The 25,755-nt window shown below is 46.7% G+C and overlaps 1 protein-coding gene across 3 annotated transcripts in view; it reads right to left on the reverse strand.

The window, feature by feature from the left end:
* The window catches only part of LOC149351793 (cytochrome P450 4c3-like), a 124,745-nt gene that overhangs the window by 57,437 nt on the left and 41,553 nt on the right, over positions 1–25,755 (reverse strand). Inside the window, exons 2-3 of one of the 3 annotated variants that reach the window (XM_089581124.1) lie at positions 22,166–22,212; positions 1,090–1,653 (exon numbers count right to left, since the gene is read on the reverse strand). The exons of 1 other annotated variant lie outside the window; for it this stretch is intronic. In XM_089581124.1, coding sequence (XP_089437250.1) covers positions 1,090–1,348 — 259 coding nt within the window. In that variant the 5' untranslated portion in view covers positions 1,349–1,653; positions 22,166–22,212. The remainder of the gene's footprint in view (positions 1–1,089; positions 1,654–22,165; positions 22,213–25,755) is intronic. One more of the 3 variants, XM_089581125.1, reaches the window with a different exon arrangement.

Below are 25,755 nucleotides of genomic sequence, written 5' to 3' on the forward strand. Positions count from 1 at the left end.
GCGTGCACACAGTGTGCAAGCTGCCAATGTCAGTTGTCGCACGTCGTAGTGCACCTACCACATACTTCAATGAAACTGCGCGGAAAAAAGGCTCGGACCGGCCGTTTTCTTCACCGTTCGCATTGCGAATGAGCTAGATAGCGCACATTGCCCCGCGCCTCACTCGCGAAGCTTTCTTTGAGCGCCACTACTTTCGCGCGCTCGTGTTCTTGGCAAATTTCATGATGTGGGCAGGCGCAAGACGCCCGCGTGCCGCTACTGCAGTTGCGATGACCTCGCGCGGCCTGCAGTGCTCGGCGGCGCGCTTGACGGCGCCCGCAGACGCGCGGCTCGCACGCAGCCCATTGCCCTCGCGAGGGGAGGCGAAAAGAGCGCGGCGGCGGAGGGGAACGCTTCAAGACGTCAAGAGGCGGCCATTCCTCAAGCGCTCGACGAGCTTTTCTCTGCTGGCCTGGCCAGCCTAGCGAAACAGCGCCAAGGAAGAAAGAAACGCAGCAGTGCAGCTGGCGAACACGGCGCTCCATAGAACTCGTTTCGGCCCGAGTCGTGAAGGCTCTGCAGTGCGCTGTCTGGCTCCGTCCTTGCAGCAGCCGCGCAGCAGGAACGGCAGATAAAGCCTGTCTTTTGGTTGTTTTCGCTTTCGCTCTTTCTCTCTGCGGCGTGTTTCCTGCTTGCTTTTTTTCTTCTCCGCGAGAGCGGATCCTGCGCGGCCGGCCGCCGCCGACCGTCATGCGTATGACCCGAAGGCAACTGGGTGGCTGCCGCCGAAATCGGGACACCGCGGGTATCCGCGAGGAAGTGAGCGCCGCTGCCCGCTTTTTTTGGAACCGACGGATCCCGGCGCGCGCGCTCGGCTCCTGCTTGTTTTGCGCTTTTTTGGCGCCGCTCGGCGCGCCTGGTGCACGTGTCTCTGCTACGGCGGCGAAAGTCTTCGAAGGCCGGAAGCGCGGGTGCTCTGCATGCGCTGCATGAACGGCGCACGGCAGCTGCCGTTCACACAGGCGTGCACGCACCGGGGGACGGCGGGACACACTGACGGCGCGCACACAGCAAGGTCATCATGCACGGCGGGTTCACGGCAAGACTTACGTATATGCGGCGCAAGGAGGTGCCTGTACTTTTTGAGCTCGTACAGCACGTCCAAGTTGCCGAGGATCGGGTGCGCCGCCGTGGGCCCCGGGATCTTGGAGATGAGCTCGGCGATGCGTCGTCGCCGCGCGATGTGCACAGCCACGGGCACGATACACGAGAGCAGTAAGGTTAGGGACCACAGGACTCTGTGCGACGAGAAGGGCAGGAAGCCTGTCAAGGTCATGGGGAACAGGGTGGCTTCGCCGCCCGCCGACATGGTTGGCGAGACTGTCCGCTCAGGCAGCCGGCTCGCAGCTCGCGGCTCCGCTAGCCCGGGAGCAGCCCGCACATGGTCGGCCTCCGGGAGTGCCGCTCCTCGCGTCCAGCTCCGCTCCGGTGGTGTCACATGGGCGCCGTCCGCGAGTCGTCGTCGTGGCGGGGTCCTAGCAGGCGGCAGGCCAGCCGACGGCAGCGGCGCGGCGGGGGCGCCGGCCTCCGGGGCCTCGCGGTCGCTCTCGGCGTAGGCATCGGTTCCTCAGCCGGGACCGCCGATAAGGCGCATGCCAGGAAGTGGCGCGGTTCCTGTGCCCAGGCCCCCCAGACAGCACGACTACACCACCAGCACCCCGAGGAAACGCACCGGGGACCGTACTAAAAGCATTGATGTAATCCCCCAAACGGGAGCACTGTCTGTTCGAGACGGCCGCTCGCCACGTGACCGCGGCTGGGCCAATGGGGCCAACCGGGCGTGACGTCACCGCGAGACCTCTCCGCTGAGGGCTTCCTCGTTGACTCTCGCCGTCGTCCCGCTACGGCTCGGAGAGAGGGCAAAAATTCAAGATGGCGGCGCGCAGGAGGAGAAAGCCTGCGGGGGAAAAAGTTTTCTCTGTTTTGGCCCTTTTGGTCTTGGCTTCTTTTTGTGCCGCTGGGAAGTGCCCAAAAATAGAAAGTTGGCAACTGCGAGTTTCTTTCCTCAGGCTATAGGCCAGCGCGATTATCCTTCTCTTCTTTCCTCCTGGCTCGCTCTTTCTTCTTCCTTTCGTTTGTTCCCTTTTCTTTGCTGCTCGGCTTCTGCGCTTACTCGGCCCTTTACCTTCTTCGTTATTGGTTGTGAAAACCAGCGAACGGCTTTGCCCCCCGTCCCCATATGCCGGGCCCCGCCGAGCGATATTACTCGCTTCCTTGCCCGGCTGCCTATCTGCCCAGGCGAGTCGGAGCCTAATCGTTAACCTCTCCGCCGCCGCGGACACTGTGGTCGGGCACGTGGTCCCGGGGCAAATTTCTTTCCGCGCAGAGTTGTTGACTTGCCGCCCCGTCAATATGGGCTTCGCCAGTCTCACCCTCACGCCGTCACTTTTTTCTGCCGGCTCTGCTTTCTTGCGGAGGCCCGTCTGCGCTGGTCTTCGCCGTTCCTCTCGCCGGACGTCTCAGTTCGCCCTCCTTTCTTATCTCCTTCGTAACTTTGTTATCGGGAGCGCTTTTGCGCAACTTAGGAGCACTTATCTCATTTGTACTGCCCGAAGATGGGGGAGTTTTCGTGTATTTTGAGAACCTCTAACTGCCTGTCGGCAACAAAACGAGTATAAGCAAACCTGCAAAAGCGCATTGAAGAAACGCCGTCGCGGGATGACACTGTCCGCAGTTTACACACATGATTCATGAGAGGCGTAATGTGTACTCTCGTGCGCGCTCTCCACGCACAAAGATTTGGTAAATGCCGTGGAAATCTACGGACAAAAAATATAACTTTATAGGTCCGTGTACTGTGCGATGTCAGCGCACGTTAAAGAACCCCAGGAGGCCGAAATTTCCGGAGCCCTTCACTACGGCGTCCCTCATAGCCTCGGTCGCTTTGGGACGTTAAACCCCCATTAACCAAACTAAACCAAAAAATGTGGCCCCAGAGTGATTAATGAAGTCCTAGGCAGCCCAGAGGCAGTTCAAGAAGATTTGGCATACGAGTTCAAGGTTCGCTCCGATTCCTAGATTTCCCTCGCCGAAACCTGCTTTGTTGATGGGTTAGAAAAATCGGTGAAGCGACGACAAAGAATACTCTTAGACTTCTAGCTTTGTCTCTGTGACAGAAAAAGCTTCACCATTGCCCCTGAAAAGCACATGCTGCGCTAATTCCCAGATCCACTGCTTACCGTGTGTGACTAAAGACGGCCTACTATCGACAGCACTCATTCTCCTGCTTCCAAGTGCCATACGACTAACATTCTCGCTCACCAGCAGGCCAGTGCGAAAGTTTTTGGTCGCGCCATACTACTACTGCGCTTATTTTGTTTACAACGAAGAAAGCATCAGACAAGGCTGCCGGAGCAAAAAAGTGAAAAGAGATATACTATGGCATTTCCTTTGCAACAGTAGCATGTGCTCGCGACCAGATATCCTTCCGAAAGCTCCTGTTGGTACACCAGCTAACCGCCAAACAAAACTTATTATTAAATATACATAACGAAAATGATTGTGACGATGGCTTGTCAATGTTGGCGATAAATTCTCACAAAGCGCTGCTGTTCTCGATGAATACCTGGAACAGTAAAAGCACATTGATGTAAAGCAGCGCATTAAACGCGTAATTTACCTCAATCACGGCCAAATGGCAATTGCGCACGCTAAATTATTTTACTGGACTCAAGGGTGTAGTTGCTGTGGTATGTAGGAAGGACTACGTGCTTACTGATCGAGTCGAAATTCTCCCACTCGCACCTGTCCTTTTCTCGCCTCATCCTCTTTCACAGTGTCTAGAGCGCTTCCACACGCTGAAAAATGCAGGATGTGCTCACTACGTTCTACGCACAGTGAATTGGAGTGGATTGGAATGGATTTTAAAATGTGATGAACTGGCGTTTTAATTACGTACTTCGCTCAGCATCTAATGACATTTATGCGTTTTTATTCTTTGGCGTGCGCATAGGTCTTTGCGTGCCGCATGCATACCGTTGCGCAAGAAGCGGCTAGAATCAATGCACTGTCCCGTATGGTACGTGTCATGTGCGCCACAGTTTCTACTCAAGCCTTCGTCGAAAGAGTCCTAGTGCGATCCAGGGAGTCGCAGCTAACTAATGTGATTCTAAAGCAAGAAAATGCCGATCCAGGTATCGGGAACGAAGTTGAGATGATTTTCGGTGGCCACCTAGAGCATGCATTATTATATTTAATTCATCTCTGTTTTATTATTTAGCTAAGATTACTTATGAGCACCTTTTTAATCTCGAGTTACAGCCGAGGACTTTCAGTTGGAAATACGTTGAAATTCAAAATGAACGATAGTTTTTCTTTCGGTATATACTTGAGAAACTACTTCTCGCGTTGTGAGCCAAGTGCCCGAGGTACGAAATTGATAATTTCATTTCGTCAACAAATCTACGTAGAAATCATGATTACCGTGGGTTGTCTAAACCATCGGTCATTCTAAATGTAAAGGAACAAAGTACATAAGTAGCACTAAACCAGGATCTTCGCAGTCTGTGTACTTTAAACTAGATTACGAACAAAACGTAGATATGCCAGAGAGAGCCTTTTGAATGCTAATTTATCAAAATCTATTAAATGTGGTCTATAAGAGTTTTGGCTCCTCAGTGTACTTAAAGAGCAGATTAAACGACTGAAAGTGAAAAGTGTGTACAAAGTGGATTCCTTCCAAGCTGCTGAGAAATTTTATTGTGTATATTTATAGCGTTGTATGAACTTGCCACAATCTGTTACTAAACCTTGAATATGCATTTAGGAAGCGCTCATCTACAGCAAACAACTGCCAACAAGAGTACATGAGTTTTCGCTCATTTTAGATGTATCCGCTCAGGAACGCTGCTGCATTTTGAGAAGGTGTTCCGCTGAAAGCTATTGTATTGATTGAAGCTAAGAAGATTTTTTTTCTGCTGTTATCCCATGTATTCAAGCATTCATCAAGAGTCAGTTTGCTTGATCAATAATTGCTTTTTTAACAATCTTCATGTAGCGTTTACAGTCCTACGGGCAATTGAGCTGGGACAGTTATTGTTTCTTAGTTAAATAAATGATATCTCAGTGATCGAAGAGAAACTCCCTATTAGCTTGGTGGCAGCCTCTGTGTTCTTTTTAAAGGGACTCTTCTCATAATGGTTATTACGTGTTGCGTAACACCTTTCGGCAGTAGATTATGGGTGGCTGGGTTGTAGCATGGAGCTAAATGTCAATAAAATGTTATTGCGCCTTACCCGAGAAAATCCGAGAATTTTTACCTGTTTTTTCATACTTCAATTATTTTGACATACTTGTTACTTAAATAGAGAAATGTACTAATTGCGTAGGTGTTACTTAATCTAAAGGCCTGACGTGGTCGTCTCTTATTTCAATGCGCGAGCTCCTGCACTGCTGAAGTTATGGTTTTTAAAACGACAGCTTCAAGGGGCCCAGAAACACCTTCTGAGGAGACTGCATAAACTCTTGGAATCATTACATTATTTGTCATGAACATGTGACCTAAATAATAGACTTCTACACACTGCAGAGAACCCAAAATCGCGCGCGTAAGTTGGCAAGGCCTTTCCGGCGACTTTTTGAAACCTTCGCTCTCCTTTGTATCGCCCGTCTGCGTATATCGGTTAAGAGACGGCTATTGACTGGATTTTTTTTAGACGTCAAGGACTATCATGGCCGCAGCCAGTCTGCATCGTCACAAGGAGCTCCGCCCCCGGGGAATTCCCGCGCGCTTCGGCAGCCGACGGTGGGGTCGAGTGGGAGGAGTGGGGAAGGCGCGAATACGCTGAAATTCAAATTTTGACTGCAGGCTAAGCTTCTATTAGACGCATTAAAAAAAAATTTGCTGCAGGAGATTTGTGGAGTAGCGTCCTTGAATATCCCTGGCATACAGGAACTTCATTGAGAGCCCCTTTTAGATACAGCTCGCATAAGACTGCTCCCACCTCTACGGAGATGTTACCTCACAACGCCAGCATCCGGGCAAAACTAGAATATGAAGCTGAAACATAGGTCCCGTGCACTAGAAGAGATGCTTCAACGTGAAGTTTTACAGAGCAAATGAATTAGGTTTGTTTTTCGGAAGTATCAGAAAGTAGATTCACCTGCAATATCAATGGGCAGAAAAATGTTCATACCCAAGATATGAACCGAGATATAAGTCGTCTCGTGTTTTTTTTTTTCTTGTCCAAAAGTCTTCAAGGTAATTTTCGAACAAATTTAACTGTGAACATAAAAAGCACATCAGATACATCAACACTCGTTGACATCTAAATGCAATAAAACAAGAGTTTTGTAGTTTTTTTTTTGCCAAAAAAAGTAAAGGGCGAGAAGTTGTTCCGTGCAATGTTGTTAGTTTAAAGCTTTTAGGAGCGAACTATAAGCGTTCTATTGCTGGCATCTTCCGTTGTTTCTTGATTCTATTCCACTCTAACTCGATCTTGGCTCTGTACTGCATTCTAACGCCTTTGCTGCTTGGGCTGAGTTTGACCTGCAGGTTATGAAAATAAATATAAATTACAGAATAAATATTTGGCTGGTAGTAGTCAAAGTACCAGTAATAAAAAAGGAGAAAAACAAAAAAAAAGAAGTTTTAACATGAAAAGGGGTTCAAGCATTAAATTAATTGCAATGTACATAAAAGCCCATCCCAGTGAAACTAGTTACCTCAAAATTGACCATGTGCTGCCTTTTGTAGCGTCCACGATACCGAGGTTAGCATTGACTTTTCTTGTCTACCTTGTGGAAAGGAGCCAGATCCTCACTGGACTATGAAAATCTCATTTCTCAGCCTGTTTCTAAACGCAATGGCAGTAGCAACCGCTCAAGGCTCAGAAAGTCCGCTGAAAGGTGACTATAGTTGCAAAAGGGTAACTCTCACGTCCAAACAGCTTGCAGTCGCAACGAATGATTGAAAAATTAATGCGTTGCTGAAAGATTTTGATGCTTCATTTGGATCTCTCTTGTGTGTTGAATATTTGTGCGCCGATTTATGGTTTTACAGCAGTGAAAAGGTAACTAAAGTTTTGATTTCTGAAAAACAAAAACAGGATATTGTTATTTTTGCATTAAAACTTGATAGGAAACTTTCATTTCTGTTGAAAGAACCAATAAGCCTTGAAATTAAAAACTTGAATTGTACGTGCTTATGGTCCGGGCTTTAGAATTTGAGTATATCAGATATCGGGCAACCGGAGTTAGTGCGAAACGCCACGAGTAGATCATGAGCACAATTCTCCTGCTAAAGGCGCTAAAAGCGGCATTGTTTTTTTTAAATTAAATCTGTGTACAAGTTGCGCCATCAACGCAGTATATATGTGTGAACTGAGTGCCCGACTCCAGATGCACCCCACCTACTCCGATCAGGAGTCACCAGAAAGAAAAAAAAAGTGGCGCCAATAGAGCGCAGCAGACATTGGAAAGCCTTGGAAGGAGACGTCGCCAAGTTGATGCAAACACAAATGCATTTTCGGTCACTGGTAAGGGCTACGCCTATCATCGACTAATGTGCGGCAAAATACACGAAGTCGTTCGCGCTTGCAATGTTATTGCCCATCGTGGCTGCCTAGCGCGTAGCCGTGACGTTTCACGGCGCTAAAGAGAGCGTCACCAGCTATGGAGTACAGTGAAAAGCTGGATGATCGCGTTCTCCCGACACCTACATCGCATTCGTTTAGTAATTGGTTTTATGGCTCGATGTCTACTGCTATTACAAGGTGCATCAAACTCACTGATAATAACTTGGGTATCCTGCTTGCTGATTGAAACGAAAGTGCTTGAAGAAATTTAATACGCCGTGCAGCGCCGGATATCGCTAATTATCAGAGAAACCCGCCTCTTCACTCAATCTATATAATCACAGCCGAGCTAATGAATGTTGTTGTTCCTAAATGAGTATTGTGTTCGGTAAAAGCTGGAATTACCTGTTGCGTTAAGTGCGTAGCCTTGGCAGTCTGGGGCTCATGACATTAGGATGGCGGGTTGTATTTCCAACCGCGTCGACCTTATAGTGGGTAATCAACTTTGGACTTTACAGATTCCTTAAAATTAGGCGCTTTGAGGCACGTGACATCCAACTCTTTACGTAAGTTTTGCGGCCAGAGTGACACAAATTTAGATGATAGTTGACACAATCAGCCGCAAAATTAACTAAAATATACAAATTACCTTTTCAAATTAGCTCGGGTCAGTGGACACCTCAATCGCGCTTTGAGGTACATGGAAGTGTGTACGCCGGCGGCCTATTGCTCCAGGAGTGATGATGTCATTTCTGTTGCCACGTTTCAGCCACGGGTTTGCTATGACGACGGGATTTTCGCACAATGACTCTAGTAATGATCTCTCATAAAAAAGTTCATTAATATATTTAATTTAATCATGTGGTTGACTGACAATTATCATCTCACTTCTTGTCCCACTGGTATAGCTTATGCGCCGAGGTGGACTTCACATACTACTCAGTGCCTAATTTTAATAAATCTGTAAAGCATAATTTCGGTTGATCTGCATACATGGGGACAATGCAAACAATCGCTTGCTGTGCGATGACAGTGCATGTTAAAGAAGCACTGGTGGTCTAATTTCGGAGCTATCCACTGAAATGTACTCATACCAGCGGCACCGCTGCGGCACAAAAACTCATTCTAGAGTAAGTTAAACGATTACCGCAGATGCAGGCCCAGAACACAGGCTCTAACCCCGTATTCATGAACGCACCTTTCCTTAACTCGATAAAGTGGCCCTTCATACGGTCGACTACAGGTAAAACGCAGGTCTCGGGCCGAACGTAAATCCGTTTCTTTTTCTCCAAAACAGTACCGACCTCTTCTTTTTACATGCATATAGAAGGTGCATAAATTGAAGACAAATAAGCGAATTGGTAAAACACAATGCATATTTTTTAAGCACAATAAACATGCTGTTCTCATGAGCATAAAATAGAAGAGCCCTGCTACGCTGTGTTAGCTCCGCATAGATCGAAGATGTACGCAATCCACGTCGCCTGTTTCATTTACAAGTATTGTACCACTATAGGTGATATATAGAAAATATCAGTCGGCTTGTTCACATATATCATCTCATTGAATCAGGATTCTCCATTAATAACTTAAGAGAGAATTATGCCCGAGCAAAGTTCTAACGATAATGGTGCACTATACGTGTAATTCAGATATTTTTCAGTAAGGGTCCATACGACATCGCTCAACTGAAGAACGTTCCATTGGCTTCCATATTTCATAACAAATCAGTGTAGTGTTTAACATGCGCAGGATTATATCTTTAAAGAAAAGAGCTTACTAACATCGGTGCTACTGAAACCGGCCCTTCATGTTTTCAGTTATGTTTGGCGTCTTTCATGTTCAACCATGCAACGACATCGTTTCATCGTTTCCCCGAAAAAATGAGGCACATAAAAGGTATGTTGGTGTATTACTTGAGTACAAATGCGCACCGCTCACCGCTCTCAAAACATTCCTCTGGGTAAACGCGGTTGACGACCCATTCATGGCTATAGTTTCTATGAGCCTTGCTTATGTTGCCTAACACTTTCGCTCCTCATGAAACAGAGGCCTTTTCGTCCTATTACAATTCCTTTCAATAGCTAAGAAGCTCTCATAATAGCCTAAAATTCTGAATCAAATGAGAACCCTCCACACGAAACAAAACTTGAGAACAACGGAGTGCCGCAAGCCATGACGGCTCTCGCCGTTCCGTCTGTCACCATGAAGATATAGAGCACCTTTTGCCGCGTGGTGGATAGTCAGTCTGAAACTAGCGAATACATTGACCTGTTGAAACGTCCAAACGGATTCGAAAACTTGAAGTGTGGTTGGATGACGCACTCTCTGGCTTCCTCAACTCTTCACGCTCCTGTTATTTGTCATGACGGCGTTATTTCTTATTTGTGACGGCGACGCCGATGACAATGCACTCGTCCAGCATAATACAACATTTATACGCCCTACCTATTCATCGCGCTCCTTTTGGGTTATCGCCACTGGTTAAAGGGCTTTCGCGACTTATCTGTACTCAAAATCAGCGCACGGCGTTATAACCACGGAATAGAACAAGGCGAAAAAGCCTGTTTTAATATTCCGTCCCTGAAAGAGGCGCCAAAGACCATGATGGAATCGGAAGCTGCACTTTGACCCGAAGTCATTTGTTCGGTCGCGAAGGCAGTGTCAGCTATGCCCAGTCTTAAAGTGCCTTGACGCATAAGTGGACGCTATAGCTGGTGGCTGAAAACCAGGGTTTGAATCCCCAAAGCCGCTCGCGTGCTAGAAAGGCCCGTGAATATGGCCGTGACTTTCGATATATACGACGGAGCTGTCGCTATTTCTGAAATGACGAATGCGAGGCAGCCACGACCCGTTCTTTCGCGCCACACGCTTCCACTATTCGACCCTCATTTCCTGGCTCCAGTTGTAGTTTTTACTTCTGTGCCATAAAATGGCGAGTTAGAGTATAAGGCTGTAATTTGTGGCGGCTCTTTCCACGATTTGATCTTTCGCCTGTTTGACATTCGTCAGCACCGTCTCATATAGAACCAGCGACACGGACCGCACTAGTATGACGATGGTATTATGATTCTATTTAATGCTTATTTTTATTTCTGTCTTTGTCATTACAACAAGCGAAGCCGCGTCCCCACAAACACCGAGATCTTCCGAGGCAAATGATAAGGATGTAATATAATTCAAGATAAAACCTCTATATTATACCCGTCATTTATTGCTGTTGCCAGCTACATCAGTACTGTCAGCGCAGGCGGTAGCTACGGTGAGGCTAGACAGTGACTTTTTGAACAGGAATCGTTATAAATTAGGAGCCTAACTTTTACAGTCCATGTCGGTTTGATAACGTTGTTTGCGCGGTTTCTAGATTAGGGCGCAGGTATGACCTGCATATTTCAAGTGCATGACGAGTTGACTAACTGCCAGTGCTGAATACCTCATTTTTTCTCAAATTCCGGTGGTTCAAACTAATTCTGCGTCACTCGACTACGTGCGAGTAATGTAAGGGACCATGTAAGAGAGAAATTACAAGGTCTATCGACCCAATTGCGAACAGAACTTATCGCAATTATCACGTGTTACGTTGCTAAGGAAACCATTGTTCAGGTCAAAAGGAATTTCATGCCTACCACGTTTGCTGGTGAAAAAAGCCCCGGCTTTTTCTACAATTTTTCTCAGCTTTACTTGCACAACCGTGCGACTTATATGCAATTTTAAAGTAAGGAGGAGGTAGCTCGAGATGACCTGGCATTTTATGCTGCACTTTTCTCGTTCACCTTTGAACTGACCTTTTCCCGTTCAGTACACAACCATGACAAAAATGTACCGAAAATTACTATTGGTAATTACAAAGAGGCTACGAAATGTTATTTGGATGATATCGTTGACCGATGCTAGAAATACCGAATAGAACTAAGCCTTAACGAATACAAACTAATGAATGCTTACCTACGAACTCCTCATCTTTTGGTGTCAGGCATGGAGACATTATCTCGCCAATGCTATTTACCGCCTGTTTGCAGGAGGTATTCCGAAACTTTTTCGTGCATTCGCGTAATGATGAACTTTAATCTATTTCGTCATATTTATCGTCGGGCGTGCTTAAACCTCCATACAAACTTGGCAACCATGACATAATTTGTTATTAATTATGTTATATGAGGCGCGATTGGGCGCGATTTCATTAGAACTGCTATCGTGATTTTTAGTGCACTGTCCCCGGATTGTACGTTTCAAAATGTTGAAATTTCACTATCGACAGGTACGCACTAGGTTATATGGTAGTTTTGTTTAAATGTAGTTGATTATGAGGTGTCATTCCGAACGCAATTCTCACTGTCACGATGCTTTTGGAGGTCATCATCGCTCAGTTTACTGCTTCTACGTGCAATTGCGAGGACCAGCAGTTAGCTCCGTCTCGAAGAATTTTGAGCGCCTTCACCTTCAGCCCATATTAAAATAGAAAAGGCTCGTGGCTGATCGTCGGCGCTTGATTTCATGAGGCATGCGCATAGCCTTGCTGGTATCGCAATCGTCCAGCGCAGTATTTTGGTCCGTATTTCGTTTTGTAGCCAGGAAAGAAGACAAAGAAGACAGCGAAGTGCAACCTTTTGTTGCTATAAAATTATAAATCTTGTTTGCTCCAACTACCAAGACAATGTGTATCATGGCGAGTCTTGGGGTTCAATAATTTTTTTACAGTGACTGGAAAAAAGTACATCCATCAAAGAAAGCCAAAAAAAATAACTGATGCTTCGGCACTCTTACTGGTTCGCGGTCTCTACCTACAGCCGGCCTCTGCGGTCCATGCACTGGAACACGCACAAACTAGTAAAAATATTGGATTTCCAACGAGAATCGAGCACTGCGGGCTTACACACCCGGTACAGATATACTTCGGAAAATATGGTACTTCACTAAAGCTACTACTTTTAAAAACCCCAATTTGTACTCAGAATATGCTGCCACCATTTGAGACCCGAACCAATCGTTCCACATTGCCCCACTAGAACTGGCTCGGAACAATTCTTTTCACTTCCTCCTTTAAAATTGCAAACACGCTGCAAGCATCGTGTCATAGAAATAGTTAAACTTTCAGGCTATCTTACTGGGAAAGTTTTTTCGCACATGTTTGTATCGTGAAATTTATCGATATCACTTCTTATCGTCATTTCGTTCTACCTTCCAACAATCGCTCTTTGCGTATTACCATGCGCTCGAGGTTGGATCCGCTCATTATTGCACGAATACCTTGGGCAGAGCGTAAAGCTTCATAAGATGGTTCATAATACAAAAAAAAAAAATCAGCGCGAAAGCAGGACATTTTTACAATAACTTTACGTGTATTAGAATGCCTTTTTCTTCCTTTTGTTCCATGTGCTCTAATTGAATTCCTTATGGAAATGCTCCACCCGACTCCTAGACATGTATTTTTCTTTTTCCTTGCTAATGTTTACCTTTTCTTTTATTTTGCTTGTTCCTTTCTGTTGACCTGTGTTTGATTTGTATCCACTTTTTTTTCAATTGCAGAGTGCACTGCTCAAATTTTTATCATGTTTGCCATTTTTGTTTGCCCACCTGCTATGGTCCCTGATGGGACTGGCAGTATTGTAAATAAATAAATAAATAAACCTACTCATTGCAGTCTCCTTCCAGCCGACATCGAATGTACATTTGACTATTCTTCTCCACTGAGTCATTTTGCTGGTGATAGTGTCAGTGATTATCATTTCAGTGATTATGATTCTGTATAATGTTCCTTTTTCTTTTCCATGGAATTCAGCATTTTCACTCCTTTCATCTGACATCTTTGTTATTTTGGTGTTTCTTTTTTATGCTTCGAACTTCACGCACTGTCTTTGCACTTTTCTTTATGGCCTTTATTTGCTTGTTTTCCACTCCCCTCCATGATGTCACGGCACATGCGAGGAGTAGTAGTAATTAAATGACTATTTTCAATATCTGGTGGAAGAACTCAAGCAAAACGTTATACAAAATGGTGTGAGTTCTTTGTAAATAATTATAGACGACCAATGTGGCTGATGTAGCAGAGTATGCGTTAGCATTGTTGTTCCCCCCGGGACGAAGCAGCTGCCGCCGCTCTACTCTAAAGAAACGGAGGCATATTTAAATGTCTTACAAAACTCAGCCGCATGGTTAAACCAGGCAGAAAAGGGCGCCCAAAGCTCCTGTCGTTGCAGCATAGGAAGTCTACAAAGACGAAACAAACTTAAAAAAAGAAACTTGTAGGAACCAGTGAGCGGAAAGCCAAAATTCGAGGAAACGCGAACCCGGAAAAAAAGTGTTTCTCGCTCATCGAAAACATTCCATGACGGAAGTTTGCTACATACTCTGACACACCCTGGTGTCATAAAAGGTTCTGAGTGAAACTGTGCTCACTTTTTTTTTATATATTTCTGCATGGCTGCTTTGAGCGCACGCTTGTGATGCGCTGTAAAAGGGGGCGAGAATAAATATGCAGTTCTTCGGTTCAGGGCGTTCGTGAAGTTTACTTTTCTTCCCTTTGGCTGAGTGATTTACGCTCCGCCTCAAGGAACGGCCCCGAAAATGCCTGTTTTGGAAAGCTGCGGAGTCAGCGTTGCCATGCGTATTTCACTTTTGTCTTTGTTTTTCCTGTGCCATAACAAACACGTGCGCCCGCATGTCAAATCCTGCCTCTTTGCATAAGGAAACTGCTTTGCCGGGCGCAGTGACGCTCTTACGCGTTCTTCTCAGAGCCGTTGAAAATGCTCGAAACAAAATTGTTTGTCAGAGCTAATGGCTTTTACGGCTGCGGTAATGTGTATTTTTGTAACAGGACATTCACGCACACAGCGCTCGACAAGCTGTGGACAGAGTTATCGACTGTAGAATAATGTACATCCTATTTCCCTCCACTTGAACCTTGCTAACGGTTTTCTCTGCTGCAATCGGTGAGCGGTGATTATACTACAGAAATACACACACAGCTTTCAGCTAAGGTCCACCCACGGGAGAGTGCCACTGCGCTAGCTGCTTTTAAATGTATCGTGCGTATGAACGTGCTACTGTAAACGCTTTCTTTGTCCGACAAATGAGCGCTGTACATCAATGAATGATGCTCATGAAGTACACATTGCTGAGAGTTTGCCGGAAGTGACCTTATGCAGCAACAAAGCGGAAGGTCGTACCAAACAGGAAATTAGCCATGGGCAGTAACCAAATGTACGTAGCAAGAGGCAAAGACTGTATTGTCATCTACGATTTGGACAGGAAAGTTAACGCAGTAGGAGGATTCTATACGGCATTTGTACAGCAGAAAATTAATGACGACGTTAACTGCTGGAATAAATGAGCCTAAGAAGTGGAAATCCTGTACTCATCTAAGGGGAATGTAAACAAATTACACCAAACAATGTAGCAGGAAAAAATTGCAGGAGGGAGTCTGTAACTGCAAGACTGCTGACGGCAGGACGGAGTGTTCTAGAAATGTTCGTAACCCAGTATATTATTAATGCGCCATAAATTCAAGTGTACCAGAAGCAGAAATAAATGCCCCCATCGCCCTAATTCACGGTAAAAATTCAGCTGCAAGTTAGCGCTGTGTCCCGCGTCTGATGCCCCCGTCGGCTTGTGCGCTTACGTTTTCGACATTATCAGCAACCAACTTGCCCAAAAAACAACCTTACTGAACTACATTAGTCTGCCAACGAAGTGAACAGTCTGGTTTTTGGGAACAGTTTCGACCATAAACCCTTATCCCGCCAACCATCAAGTTACGAGAATTGTCCAGAGTACTAAGAGGCTTTATGTATAGCCCTCAGCAAACAATTTGATTCACTTTAAACACCAGTCGTCATGCAGGCATTGCGTAAACAGCCCGGAAAGAAAACACATGAAAATATGCCGAAAATGTACTGCACAGCGGCCAGAGTTCTCGGCAGCAGGAAGGCGAAAGTACCAACTAAAAAGAGTGTCATGGATCGGGACCCACTATCCCCGCTGTTTACAACACCGCCACGGTGGCTCAGTGGTTATGGCGCTAGGCTCCTGACTTGAAAGAAGCGGGTTCGATCTCGGCCGCAGCGGTCTAATTTCGGTAGGCAAAATTCTGGAGGCCCGCATACTGTGCGATGTAAATGCGCGTTAAAGTACCCCAGGTGGTCGAAATTTCCGGAGCCCTTCACTACGCTGTCCCTCATAGTCTGAGTCGCTTTGGGATGTCCAATCCCCGTAAACCATAAAACCAATAAACCATGTTCTTCCATGCATGCTTTTAAGAATTATACTCAATGTTGGCCATCGACTTCTATAAACTAGCATAAACTTATTGGAGAAAGCCTTAGTAGCGCATTAGTGTACCAGCATACCTGCTTATTGACTTACGAAATTACCATTATAATTGAGGTTGTCGAGAAGGAAATACAGTAAAATCTCAGCAATTAGTAGTAAGGAAACTAATACTTCCACAATCTCTGCAGGTAACAACAGTTTTCGGTTGGTAGATACTTGTGGGAAATGGGTCTATCTAGGCCAAATAATGACCGCAGATTCTGATCATGAAAAACAAATTACCAGGAGAATAAGGTATGTTTTGAATTTATCGGACACAGAAGTTGAGAACAGGAGCTTACCTACAACTTCAAAGGGAAAAGCACTAATTGCAGTTTTGCAACTCAAAACAGTAGTGCGACTGATTTTATTTTCATTTATGTGCTAAATCCGCCTGGACCACCAATACGCGCTAGGCAGCACCGAATGAATACATAAAATACACAAAGAAATTCAAACGTTGTATCCGTCCATCGCGGGTGAGACTTGGAGACTGAAGAAAAAGCTTGAAATCAGATAAAGAACTGCGTAGCGAGTTAGGAAGACAAAATTATAAAGGTGTCATTAAGACACCGATAGAGAGGAGATTTGATTAGAGAGCAATCTCGAATTAATGATATCCTAGCAGAAACCAAGAGGAGAAAATCGACTTCATCGGTACATGTAAAGCGGAGAATAGATAAGCAGCGATCGGTCAGGCCAACACAGCGGATTCCAAGAGCACGAAAGCTTAGCTGGAGACTGCGGAGGGCCTGTCAAGCAGATAAGATAAGTATATTGGCTGGGATAAGGTTGCCGTGGTTGGTGCATGAATCTTCGCCTGAAGCCTCCACACTCAAAAATAAAAGAACACACGGTGAAAAGCAAAAGACAGAAGCCCAGTGAATCACATGTGAAATATTCATTAATAAATTGGGGCCTTAACCTTAGATATTGTTTATTCCACTACCAAGACAGACAGGGTACACTAAGCAGTTTGGCCAGTTTAAGTGGGCAAATAATTCTATGTAAAACAGCTGTTCCACGAGGTAAGCCGAAAACTGCGACATCGAAACCGAAATTGAGCTCAGTGAGCTACATAAGCTGCGTTTCAACTGACCAAACATCGCGAGAAGTAGAGAAAGTAAATAGAAATGAGTAAACAAAAATGTTAAGAAAACATCTCCGTTGACCTCTGGTTCAGATATTAAAAATTTGGAGGTGCCTTCAGGTGGCACAGTCAGGAAGTGTCAGTAGGCTTCAGTGAGGATTTTTCGCAGCCTATTTCTGTTAACATAAGCAAATGAAGGACTCTTAACGTTCCTACCTTGACGCGTGGTGAAGGAGTGTGGCAGCAATAATAAAGTGGGGCTGGTAGGGAGTTGTAGGGACTAAATCACAGTTTATTTCCGAGTCAGCGCACAGTTGACTGTGCGGAGGAAACTATATCAAGCTAAAATATATATCCATGACTATGGCCACGAGACAGGGTTTCTTCAACTCTATGCACAAATGTGTGTTGAATAAATTGAACTGGATTGAAATATGTCATGTTACAGAAATAAAAAAAATGACCTGTGTTGAAGTCGTTAGTGCTGGTACAACCTAATTTCGCTTAGAGAGGGCTAGAATAAGTGATGAAACTAAGAGGAACATGCTGGCGTGGGGGTGGAGGGGATTTTAGCAGCATGCAGGTTAACTGTTCACAAGGAACGCTTTTAGAACTCTGAGCTGTACTTCTCGCGTTTCGGGCCTCAGCGTTATGCGTTTTAACGCAAATTCTAACCCACTGGTTGGTATGGTAACCGAGGTGGTTACATAATGGAATAAAGTAATGACGAGCGGCAGCGCGATGCCTGAGCACCACAACTTGTAAATGAACGATGTCGATCCGGTATATATGTATATCTCTGTGAGGCAGGTATCAAAGTTGGGCCACTTATTCCCGACATTTGTGTAAAATTTGTGGGCCAACCGTTTGCCGCACAATGGTTTGAATGGTGTCATACAATTCAGCGTTTCGCGCAGCTTAAACCTAATAGCTAAGAGTTATCGCCTAGCTCACGGCAGGGACTCGAACCAGCGATCTATCGACCCCCGATTCCACATCTTTACGAATCTTCATGTGAACATTGCAGCCCAACCGTTGGTCTAAGAGTGTTTGGGTGTTGGTCTAAGAGTGGGTAAGAGTCTAAGTTGGGGTAAGAGTGCTGGTCTAAGAGTGTTTGGGGTGGTGGAATACGATTTCGTGTTTCGTGCAGTATAAACTTACCAGTTAAGTTCGGGTCTAGCTCGCGGCAGGGATTCGAACCGGCGACCTACGTTAGGTGTGTTAACGCTCGATATTCAATCGCTGCCAGGCAGTCGGCACATTTTTTTTTTTTTTTAAAGCCCGGGTACCACCGCTTGCACACATCGTGCCTGTGCCAACATGTGTACTTTCTAAGCCTGAGAAGGTTTCATCAGTTTCTAGTAAAAGCCTACTCTAATCCACCTATTTTTTTAACGGCGTCCTGTTGCTGTCCTTGTAAAATCGCTGCAAGCCTGAGCTTCAGAAAGTTTTGGTTACTTTTATTGGAAGAGGGAGGAGGTACTGGGCTTTTTGAAAGACATCAGCGCACATCTTTTGAAATGATTAATGCCACCTGCAGGAAGTAATCATGCCCTCTCTGCCTTGCACTTTCGGCACCATAGTTTTTTGGTCAACTGGCAAGCTTCACTCTACAAAACACCTCTGGCAACGAAGGAGAGTTTGCATTCCGTATTACAGCAGACTAGGACTCTCCCAACCGCTACCGGTGTTACCACCAAAATAAAAATATGCGCACGTCTCCAAGAAGACGCCTAACCACATTCCAGTGGTGAATGCGTGTAGCCGTTCCAACGAACTGTGCAGCTCTGAGGAAGGAGGTTGTATTTTACCATCGAGTTCTCACAATACCATTTTTTACATCGCAGATTCGTCCTTCGTGTTTCCACATCTTACGCCCGCTAACCTTACGCGGTACGTGAGAGGGCGGGCAATTAAAGGCACCCTCGCTTTCGGCCCTTTTGAAAGGGGCCTTGTACGCGAGCTGCTTTCCGCCGCCGCGGAGCTTGCGTGTTCCCGGACGGGTACGTGTGCGCTGGTGGCCCGGCAAAAGAGGCGTCCGTGAAAATGAACTTGACGCTGCATCTGCCTGACCTGGTTCGTCCGTAGGCGCGGCGGCGCTGCGTCGCCCGTGCGCCAAGCGGCGGACGCCTTTCTCCAGCGGGGGAAAGAGCGCCCGCGCTCGGCCGCCGCCGCGTCGTCAGCCAGCTGCGCGGCCCGCTGGAATCTGGAGCGTGACGCCAGGCCGGACAGGAAGTGGTCGGCTTAAGGTGCTGCTACTGCTGCTGCCTGGCAGCCCTGACTCACGAGAAACGCCCTTGCGCGTGGTGGCCGCGTCGCCGAGGGAAGCGCCGCTTCCGATACTCTGGCTTTGCTAAACATGACGTCACTTTGGGCGGAGGAGAAGAAATATGCGCTTCTGGTGGTCTCGCTAAGTCTACCCGGTATGAATCAGGCGCGCAGCCGGAAGTTTGTGCGCGAACGTCACGCCGCTCACTTCTGTTCCAGCTTCCACTCTCTTGTGCAACGTGCTCTGTGTGATCAAAAGCTGAAACATATGCGGTTCAAATTTTTGGGATCCTTCGGACCACTAAATAGGGAACACGCACAGAAAACACACATTTGGTGCACGCGCACAATTCCGGGTGTGCGAAACGCAGTCCAATGAGTATAATAATTTGCGCCTGGTGGGGAAAAGTTATAGTTCATTTTGCATCACTACTGTTTGTGAAATGGAGGGAACAATTTCATTGTTTAGGCATTGACTCTCCGTAACGCTTACATTACACATCATTTATCCTACTCCTTCCAAAGCTGTGATGCGCATGGATACACTAGACAGTCGTGTTCACATGTGCTACAGGGAGCGTTAGATTGGCACAGACTACAACGAAGCTTGTTGCTATCGCTAGAAAATGCTTGGCGTGTGCTATCGTTGTTTCATTCGTCATTCAACCAGGAGGGCAGTAATATGACATTTATTTTCGTTATATTTAACCTTGTTTTTATGGATGATATCCTTAATTGCTTATGCGCCATAAAAAGAAACGCAACACAACCTTTTATTTGCAATCTCTTTTCGTCGTATCGTCCTTCACGCCGGCTCGATGATCCAGCGTTAGAGGAGAGGCAGCGTCACTTTTACTAATGACGAAGGGCGAAAAAATTAAATTGATATATATTTGTACTACAATTATTATACTATTCCGGACCGATGCGGTTGAGCTATATATGTTAGCTATCGACGGGTGATAATTTGACGCCCACCTGTGCACAGTCATACGGCTACTGAGAAAGTTATACAGCACCCTGAAATCTTCGTAGCTATCTGAAAATTCCCTCTAGGACCTAGGACCACTCTCATACCAAAGCAATGCTCTACCACCTAAATTTACCAGGGCTGTTTGGAGATGGTAGAACGGATCCACAACACGAAGTAGGAGCGACGTTAGGCTTATGAGTACAGGAGAAGCCGCAGTGGTCACCGGATTTAATGAGCCTTGTTAATGAGCGATTCTAGAGCTCTAAAATGACGCAATGTTATTCATGAAGCCATTGCAGGACACCGCTATGTTCCAGTGTAGGTGAACTGATATCTTAACAAAAAAAGATGAATCCAGTGCGCTCGCGTTTGAACTAACCTGCCGTTCGAACCCGGCCGCGGCGCCCGTGTGCTGTGCGATATCGGTGCGCGTTCATGATCCCCAGGTGGCAGAAATTATTCCGGAGCCTTCGGATCCTTTCTTCTTTTTTTTCTTTCAATCTTATCTTCCTCCTTTCCATCACGGTACGGTTGTAATATCCACTGAAAAATTCGGTAGGTACAGTGCCTTTCATTTTCGCAAAACCAATTTTAATTTTTTTTTCCTAACTTGCGGCAAATCCCACACACTGAGGCAAATCGGACTGCCTGCATCATCCCTGAACGTCCCAGAAATTCTCTACTGCAGTTAAATTGCCCAATAACTTTCAAGGTATCAATGTTATTAATTGCCTTTGATATAAAATTTCAATAATCATTCGAGCTATTTTTTCTTTTATGGGGGTTATAACGTCCCAAAGCAACTCAGGCTATGAGGGAGACCGTAGTGAAGGGCTCCGGAAAATTTCGACCACCTGGGGTTCTTTAACGTGCACTAACATCGCACAGTACAGGGCCTCTAGAATTTCGCCTCCATCGAAATTCCACAGCCGTGGCCGGTATCGAACCCGCGCCTTTCGGATCAACAGCCGAGCGCCATAACCACTGAGCCATCCGGCTGCTCGAGCTATTTTTTCAGCATGCAGATGCAATTTCTGCATTCAGTGCACAGTTCCTCGAGAAATCACTGTAATCGGTACCGCATCTTCGGCCCGCAGGAGGCCTGACGGTCAACAGGAATTCTGTTTAGTGTCCAGTTGCTTTGGCAAATTTGCAAAGCACTGAAAGTTTGTGAACGGAACTGCTTTTCTGTAAAAGCTATTCAATATGCGATGAAGTTTGTTAAAAACGCGCTTGTGCAAAAGGGCGAAGCATGAAAAACCGTAGCGTCATCAACATAGTCACAACGACCGAGAGTTGTAAATGCTGATATCAAAACTTTGCTTCATCAATATGTTTGGTTCTGATGGGAACACTGTTGCCGTCTGGTCTTCTTTTTATTGCATTCAACACCGTAACACATCTGCGGAAAGACCCACTAAACGCAGAGACCTTATTTTTAAAACAATTCTTAGTAGTGCGGGGCTTTGATCGAAAAAGCCTCGCTCTGTCAACAGCAGGCGACCAATCCTGACCACTGGCTGCCATTGGCTGCGACATGCAGCCAACGGTAAGGACTGGTCGCCAACCACCCAGTGGCCGGGTCGCTTGTTACAGACGCCTGAAAGCCGCGGGTATATCTGAGTGACCAATGACAAAGGACAGAGGCCAGAGGCCAGAGTCGCTGTCCTCTTCTATCGGAAGGGGAGGAATACAGGTATCCACTTTTCAGTGCTGCACGCCTGGTAAACTGAGCTCCGTGCATTTTTGAATGCTGGTTTTTTAGGGTAGCGTTATGTCCCACACAAGATGCGCAGAAGTTCAAGGTTCTGTCATTATAAACAGGCGCCAACACAGGAAGGTTACTTACCGTAAGTTAAATGCTTATAAATCCACTGAAGCAAGCTACACATCCCCATTGCATCCGTTAGAGAGCTATGGAGGCTACGTACACTGCAGATCAGGTTGAAAGGCTCCACAGAAAAAATGCCCTACCTGCAAGCTTGGTGCGCCTTCTTTCTTTCAGGATCTCGGTTCTTCGTCTGCAAGAACAGGGGGTGACGGGATCGCTCTACCGCTAAATAGTAATTCACTCCTACATCACTAGTGAATGATAGCCAAGGGTGAAGGCGTCCGCTGAGGACAGCATGAGCGATTTGGCCTGGACTGTCAACTTCATCCACCCTGTTTTTTTTATATCTACACATTATGAGAATGTCATGACGAAATTTATCTGACATTTATTACACATACCAACACGATGGGCAAGAAGACTATTGAAGAAAACGGGAAACAGCAAGACTTCCAGCGTGAGGGTACTGTGTTCTTGGACATAGCTTCTCCTTGACTAACCGTGTGTTGCCTTCATGTTGAGTTACGTCGCTTAGAATTCACGAAGCGATGAAATTTTTTTATATAAAAGTATCTCCGCAGAGAACAAGGCAGAAATAAATTTTTCGCGGAAACTTTCCGACATGGTCAGCGTCTGTGCGGAATCCTAGTACGCGCGTGGACCGGCCAGCATGACGACGGAGCCCGGTTGCGAGTGGCTATATGCAGCGAGCCAGGCAGCCCTGGAAGCGGCGGCCATGCCGGTCGCCGTGTCAACGCGATCAGTTCGACGCCAACCGGCGGGCTGTCCGGCTCCTCTCCCGGCTCACCCCTGGTTAGCAGCGCCGGGTACGTACGCGCGGTGTGGTGCCTCAGCTGACATCATATGGAGGTCATGCACTTCCGCGTTCTGCCGTCGGTTCCGATTCTCGGCTATGTGGGTCAGCGGCGCTTTCGCACGTTCCCGCGGTATTTTTCCAGTCGCGTCTCCCTCTCTGGCCGCGGCGCGGGCTTCTTTTCAGCTCCTTCTCCCCTCCCCCCCCCCCCCCCCCCCCCCCTTCCCGCAGCTTCGCTGCTCGCGGAGGAGTCCTATCGGAAGAAGGGTGGAGAACTCGCGTTTGACGCGCCCGCAAAGTGCGAAAAGCATCCTTGTAAACACGGCTTTTGGCGGCACGCGCAGACACACACAGTGTTTTCCTAGAGTGGACTTGGCAGGTGCCGCCGTGTCAGCGCCCACTATCTCTTTCCTCATTGAAATACAATGCACGAGCGCTCTCCTCCTCGCTGAGAGCACGCCGTTGTTCTCGGCCGGCTGTCTGCGCGCTCCTCTCGTGCCGCGCGTGTTGACCGGTCAGCCTCTGCCTGACCGCACCGCTCTCCCGCCGCCACGTGCTCTTCGCGGGACCGGTCTTGAACTGAATCCTTTCCAGTTCAATGCTAAGCGTGCAACTCCGCCCGGCTTGCACCTCCCTCGGATATTGTTCACTGCCTGCCTATCACCGCAGCGCTGCTGCTGAGCACGCGAGTCGGCTGCGGCTGCTCCCTGTCAGATTTTTGTGGAGGCAGGTGCTACCTGGGCTATCTTGATCAAAAGGCGATCTCTTTGTTCTTCATTCGACGCAAGGCATATCTGGAAGGTGGGACTGAGATCACGTGTGTCTCCAAGACAAAAAGAAATTGCAGTTTGTTTGCGCCCGCATAATAGCGAAAATAGGAACTAAGATGATAAATGATTAAAGAACACGGATAAACATCTCAAATGGGGAACATGCACAATAACAGAACTGCGAACGTGATGTGTCAAAGGAATGGTTTGAAAATCAAGTACGCAGTGCATGACAGCTTGACATAATCAACAGGAGGAGCGTATTTGCTTATTAATTTGGACCTGTTAGCGTAGCGTCCTTCCTGAGCACCCGAGCGAAATATGAGCTATCACTGATCTCAATCGCGCTTTGTGAAACTGGTTGTAAATTGGGCTCCTGATTTACAAGCACCTCCCCACCATCCTTTCACCCCTGTAACGACTTCTTTTCTTCTTGCTTTTCTGTCTATTCTGAACAGAACGTTTAAGATCGTCGTTAGAATCAAGGAACCAAATCAACGAGATCACGCTACTGTAGCGTTTCACACTGTGAATACTCGGGCACTGTGAATGTGGCTGAATGATCAGCCCTAGCTAAACAGCGAAAAGAGAAGCTAATTTAGGCATATTTACCTTATATTTCGACCAATAAAACGATGACCATCTAATCAACGACTATGCGCCCTTCAGCAGATCTGCTCGTTAGGCTACTCTATTTTGCTTCTGTGCTAGGAAGAGACGGGGCATGAGCGCAAAGAGCAGAGTGCAGCTATATTGAAGCTTCCAAAAGTCAACATTTACCGCGTTTACTCGCGTAATGGACGCGCTCGCATATTGAACGCACCGCCTACTTTGGGTGTCAAGAAGTACCAATTATTTTCGTTCACGTAAAAACCGCACCCCTTTTTTCTCGCGTGGTATCAGCTGATGATGAAAGTCAATGCTAGCAGACGGCCTTTTTTGAAATTTGTAACAAGAACGCAGCACTGACAGGCACCGTCTGTCGAATGACAGGGCCACTATACCAACCCCTGCGAGGCCAACAAAAACTAGAGAAGCAATAGTAACCACGCCTGGCCCTACAGGGTTTCCTTGTTCGATCTGCAATATGGAGGGTGCTGAATGATCTTAGTTCTGCAAGGCTGAAATCTAACTGTGTTCTCTTCAGAAATGGGCCGCTACGCGAATTCTAGGAAGTTTTATGATATACTTCGTTGACTATACTCTCGAGCACAGAAATCGCGCTCATGAGTTTGTTAGCGTTTTATTTAGAAGGTGAGTTGTATTAAATGGAGTGTTCATGCCATTAGCCTACTTTGTCCCCGTTTTTACCAGCTCAGTTTTTTTTATGAACATTTTAGCCTGTGTATAAAGAACTCACGTACCAAATTTTCAGATAACTTCTGGTGAAAAAATCTCCACAAAAGGACTCCACAACCTTTGCTGTCAGGACTTTGCTGCATAATGCAATTCTCACACCGAGAAACGATGCAAGAATAGCGCATCCGAAGTGATACTAGGAGGCACGTTTGTTTCGCAGCTTCTGCCATTACATACTGACGAAAAGAAAATAGATAGCTATCCGACGCACGGCTCCTCTCGCATGAAAATTCGGCTTGTCCCGCAGGGACTTGAGGCGTTGAGCAGCAGAATAGTCACACTGACGTCGGTCGGGAAAACTGCAGTGGCTGAGCTGGAAAAACGAGTGGGCATGGTAAATGCCATTACCGGGTTGTTGTGGCAACATTCGCACTCGTAAGGCAAAAAAAAAAAAGGCAGTGCGCACTCACCCGTGTCATTAATCAACGCGCGTGTACTGAACGCAGTATTCACTGGACTTCGGTTTACGTGCTTCGCGGCACGTAACCCGCACGCCCTCTTTTCTTTGCGGTCTGTATGAGCGCGCGGCCGAAGCTGGGGCGTTGTGCAAAGGCCCGCTCGGAACACACCGAAACTTTGAAGGTTATTCTCCCTCTCTCGTCTCGTTAGCTCGACTTGAGGGTTTGTTTATCGTTTTCGCGCGTTATATGAGCCAGCTGGTTTCCTCCTCCCTCCTCCTAGTTCGCTTCCTCGGCGCACCGCGAGACTCGCAGTTATCCGGTGCGAAGCGCGGCTCATGCATACTTTACTTTTTCCGGCGCGCACAGCAATTTCGCAGGCGGCACGGCGA

The sequence above is a fragment of the Amblyomma mixtum genome, chromosome 3, assembly GCF_055824585.1.
Source record: "Amblyomma mixtum isolate Tamu chromosome 3, ASM5582458v1, whole genome shotgun sequence".
Classification (NCBI taxonomy): Eukaryota; Metazoa; Arthropoda; class Arachnida; order Ixodida; family Ixodidae; genus Amblyomma; species Amblyomma mixtum.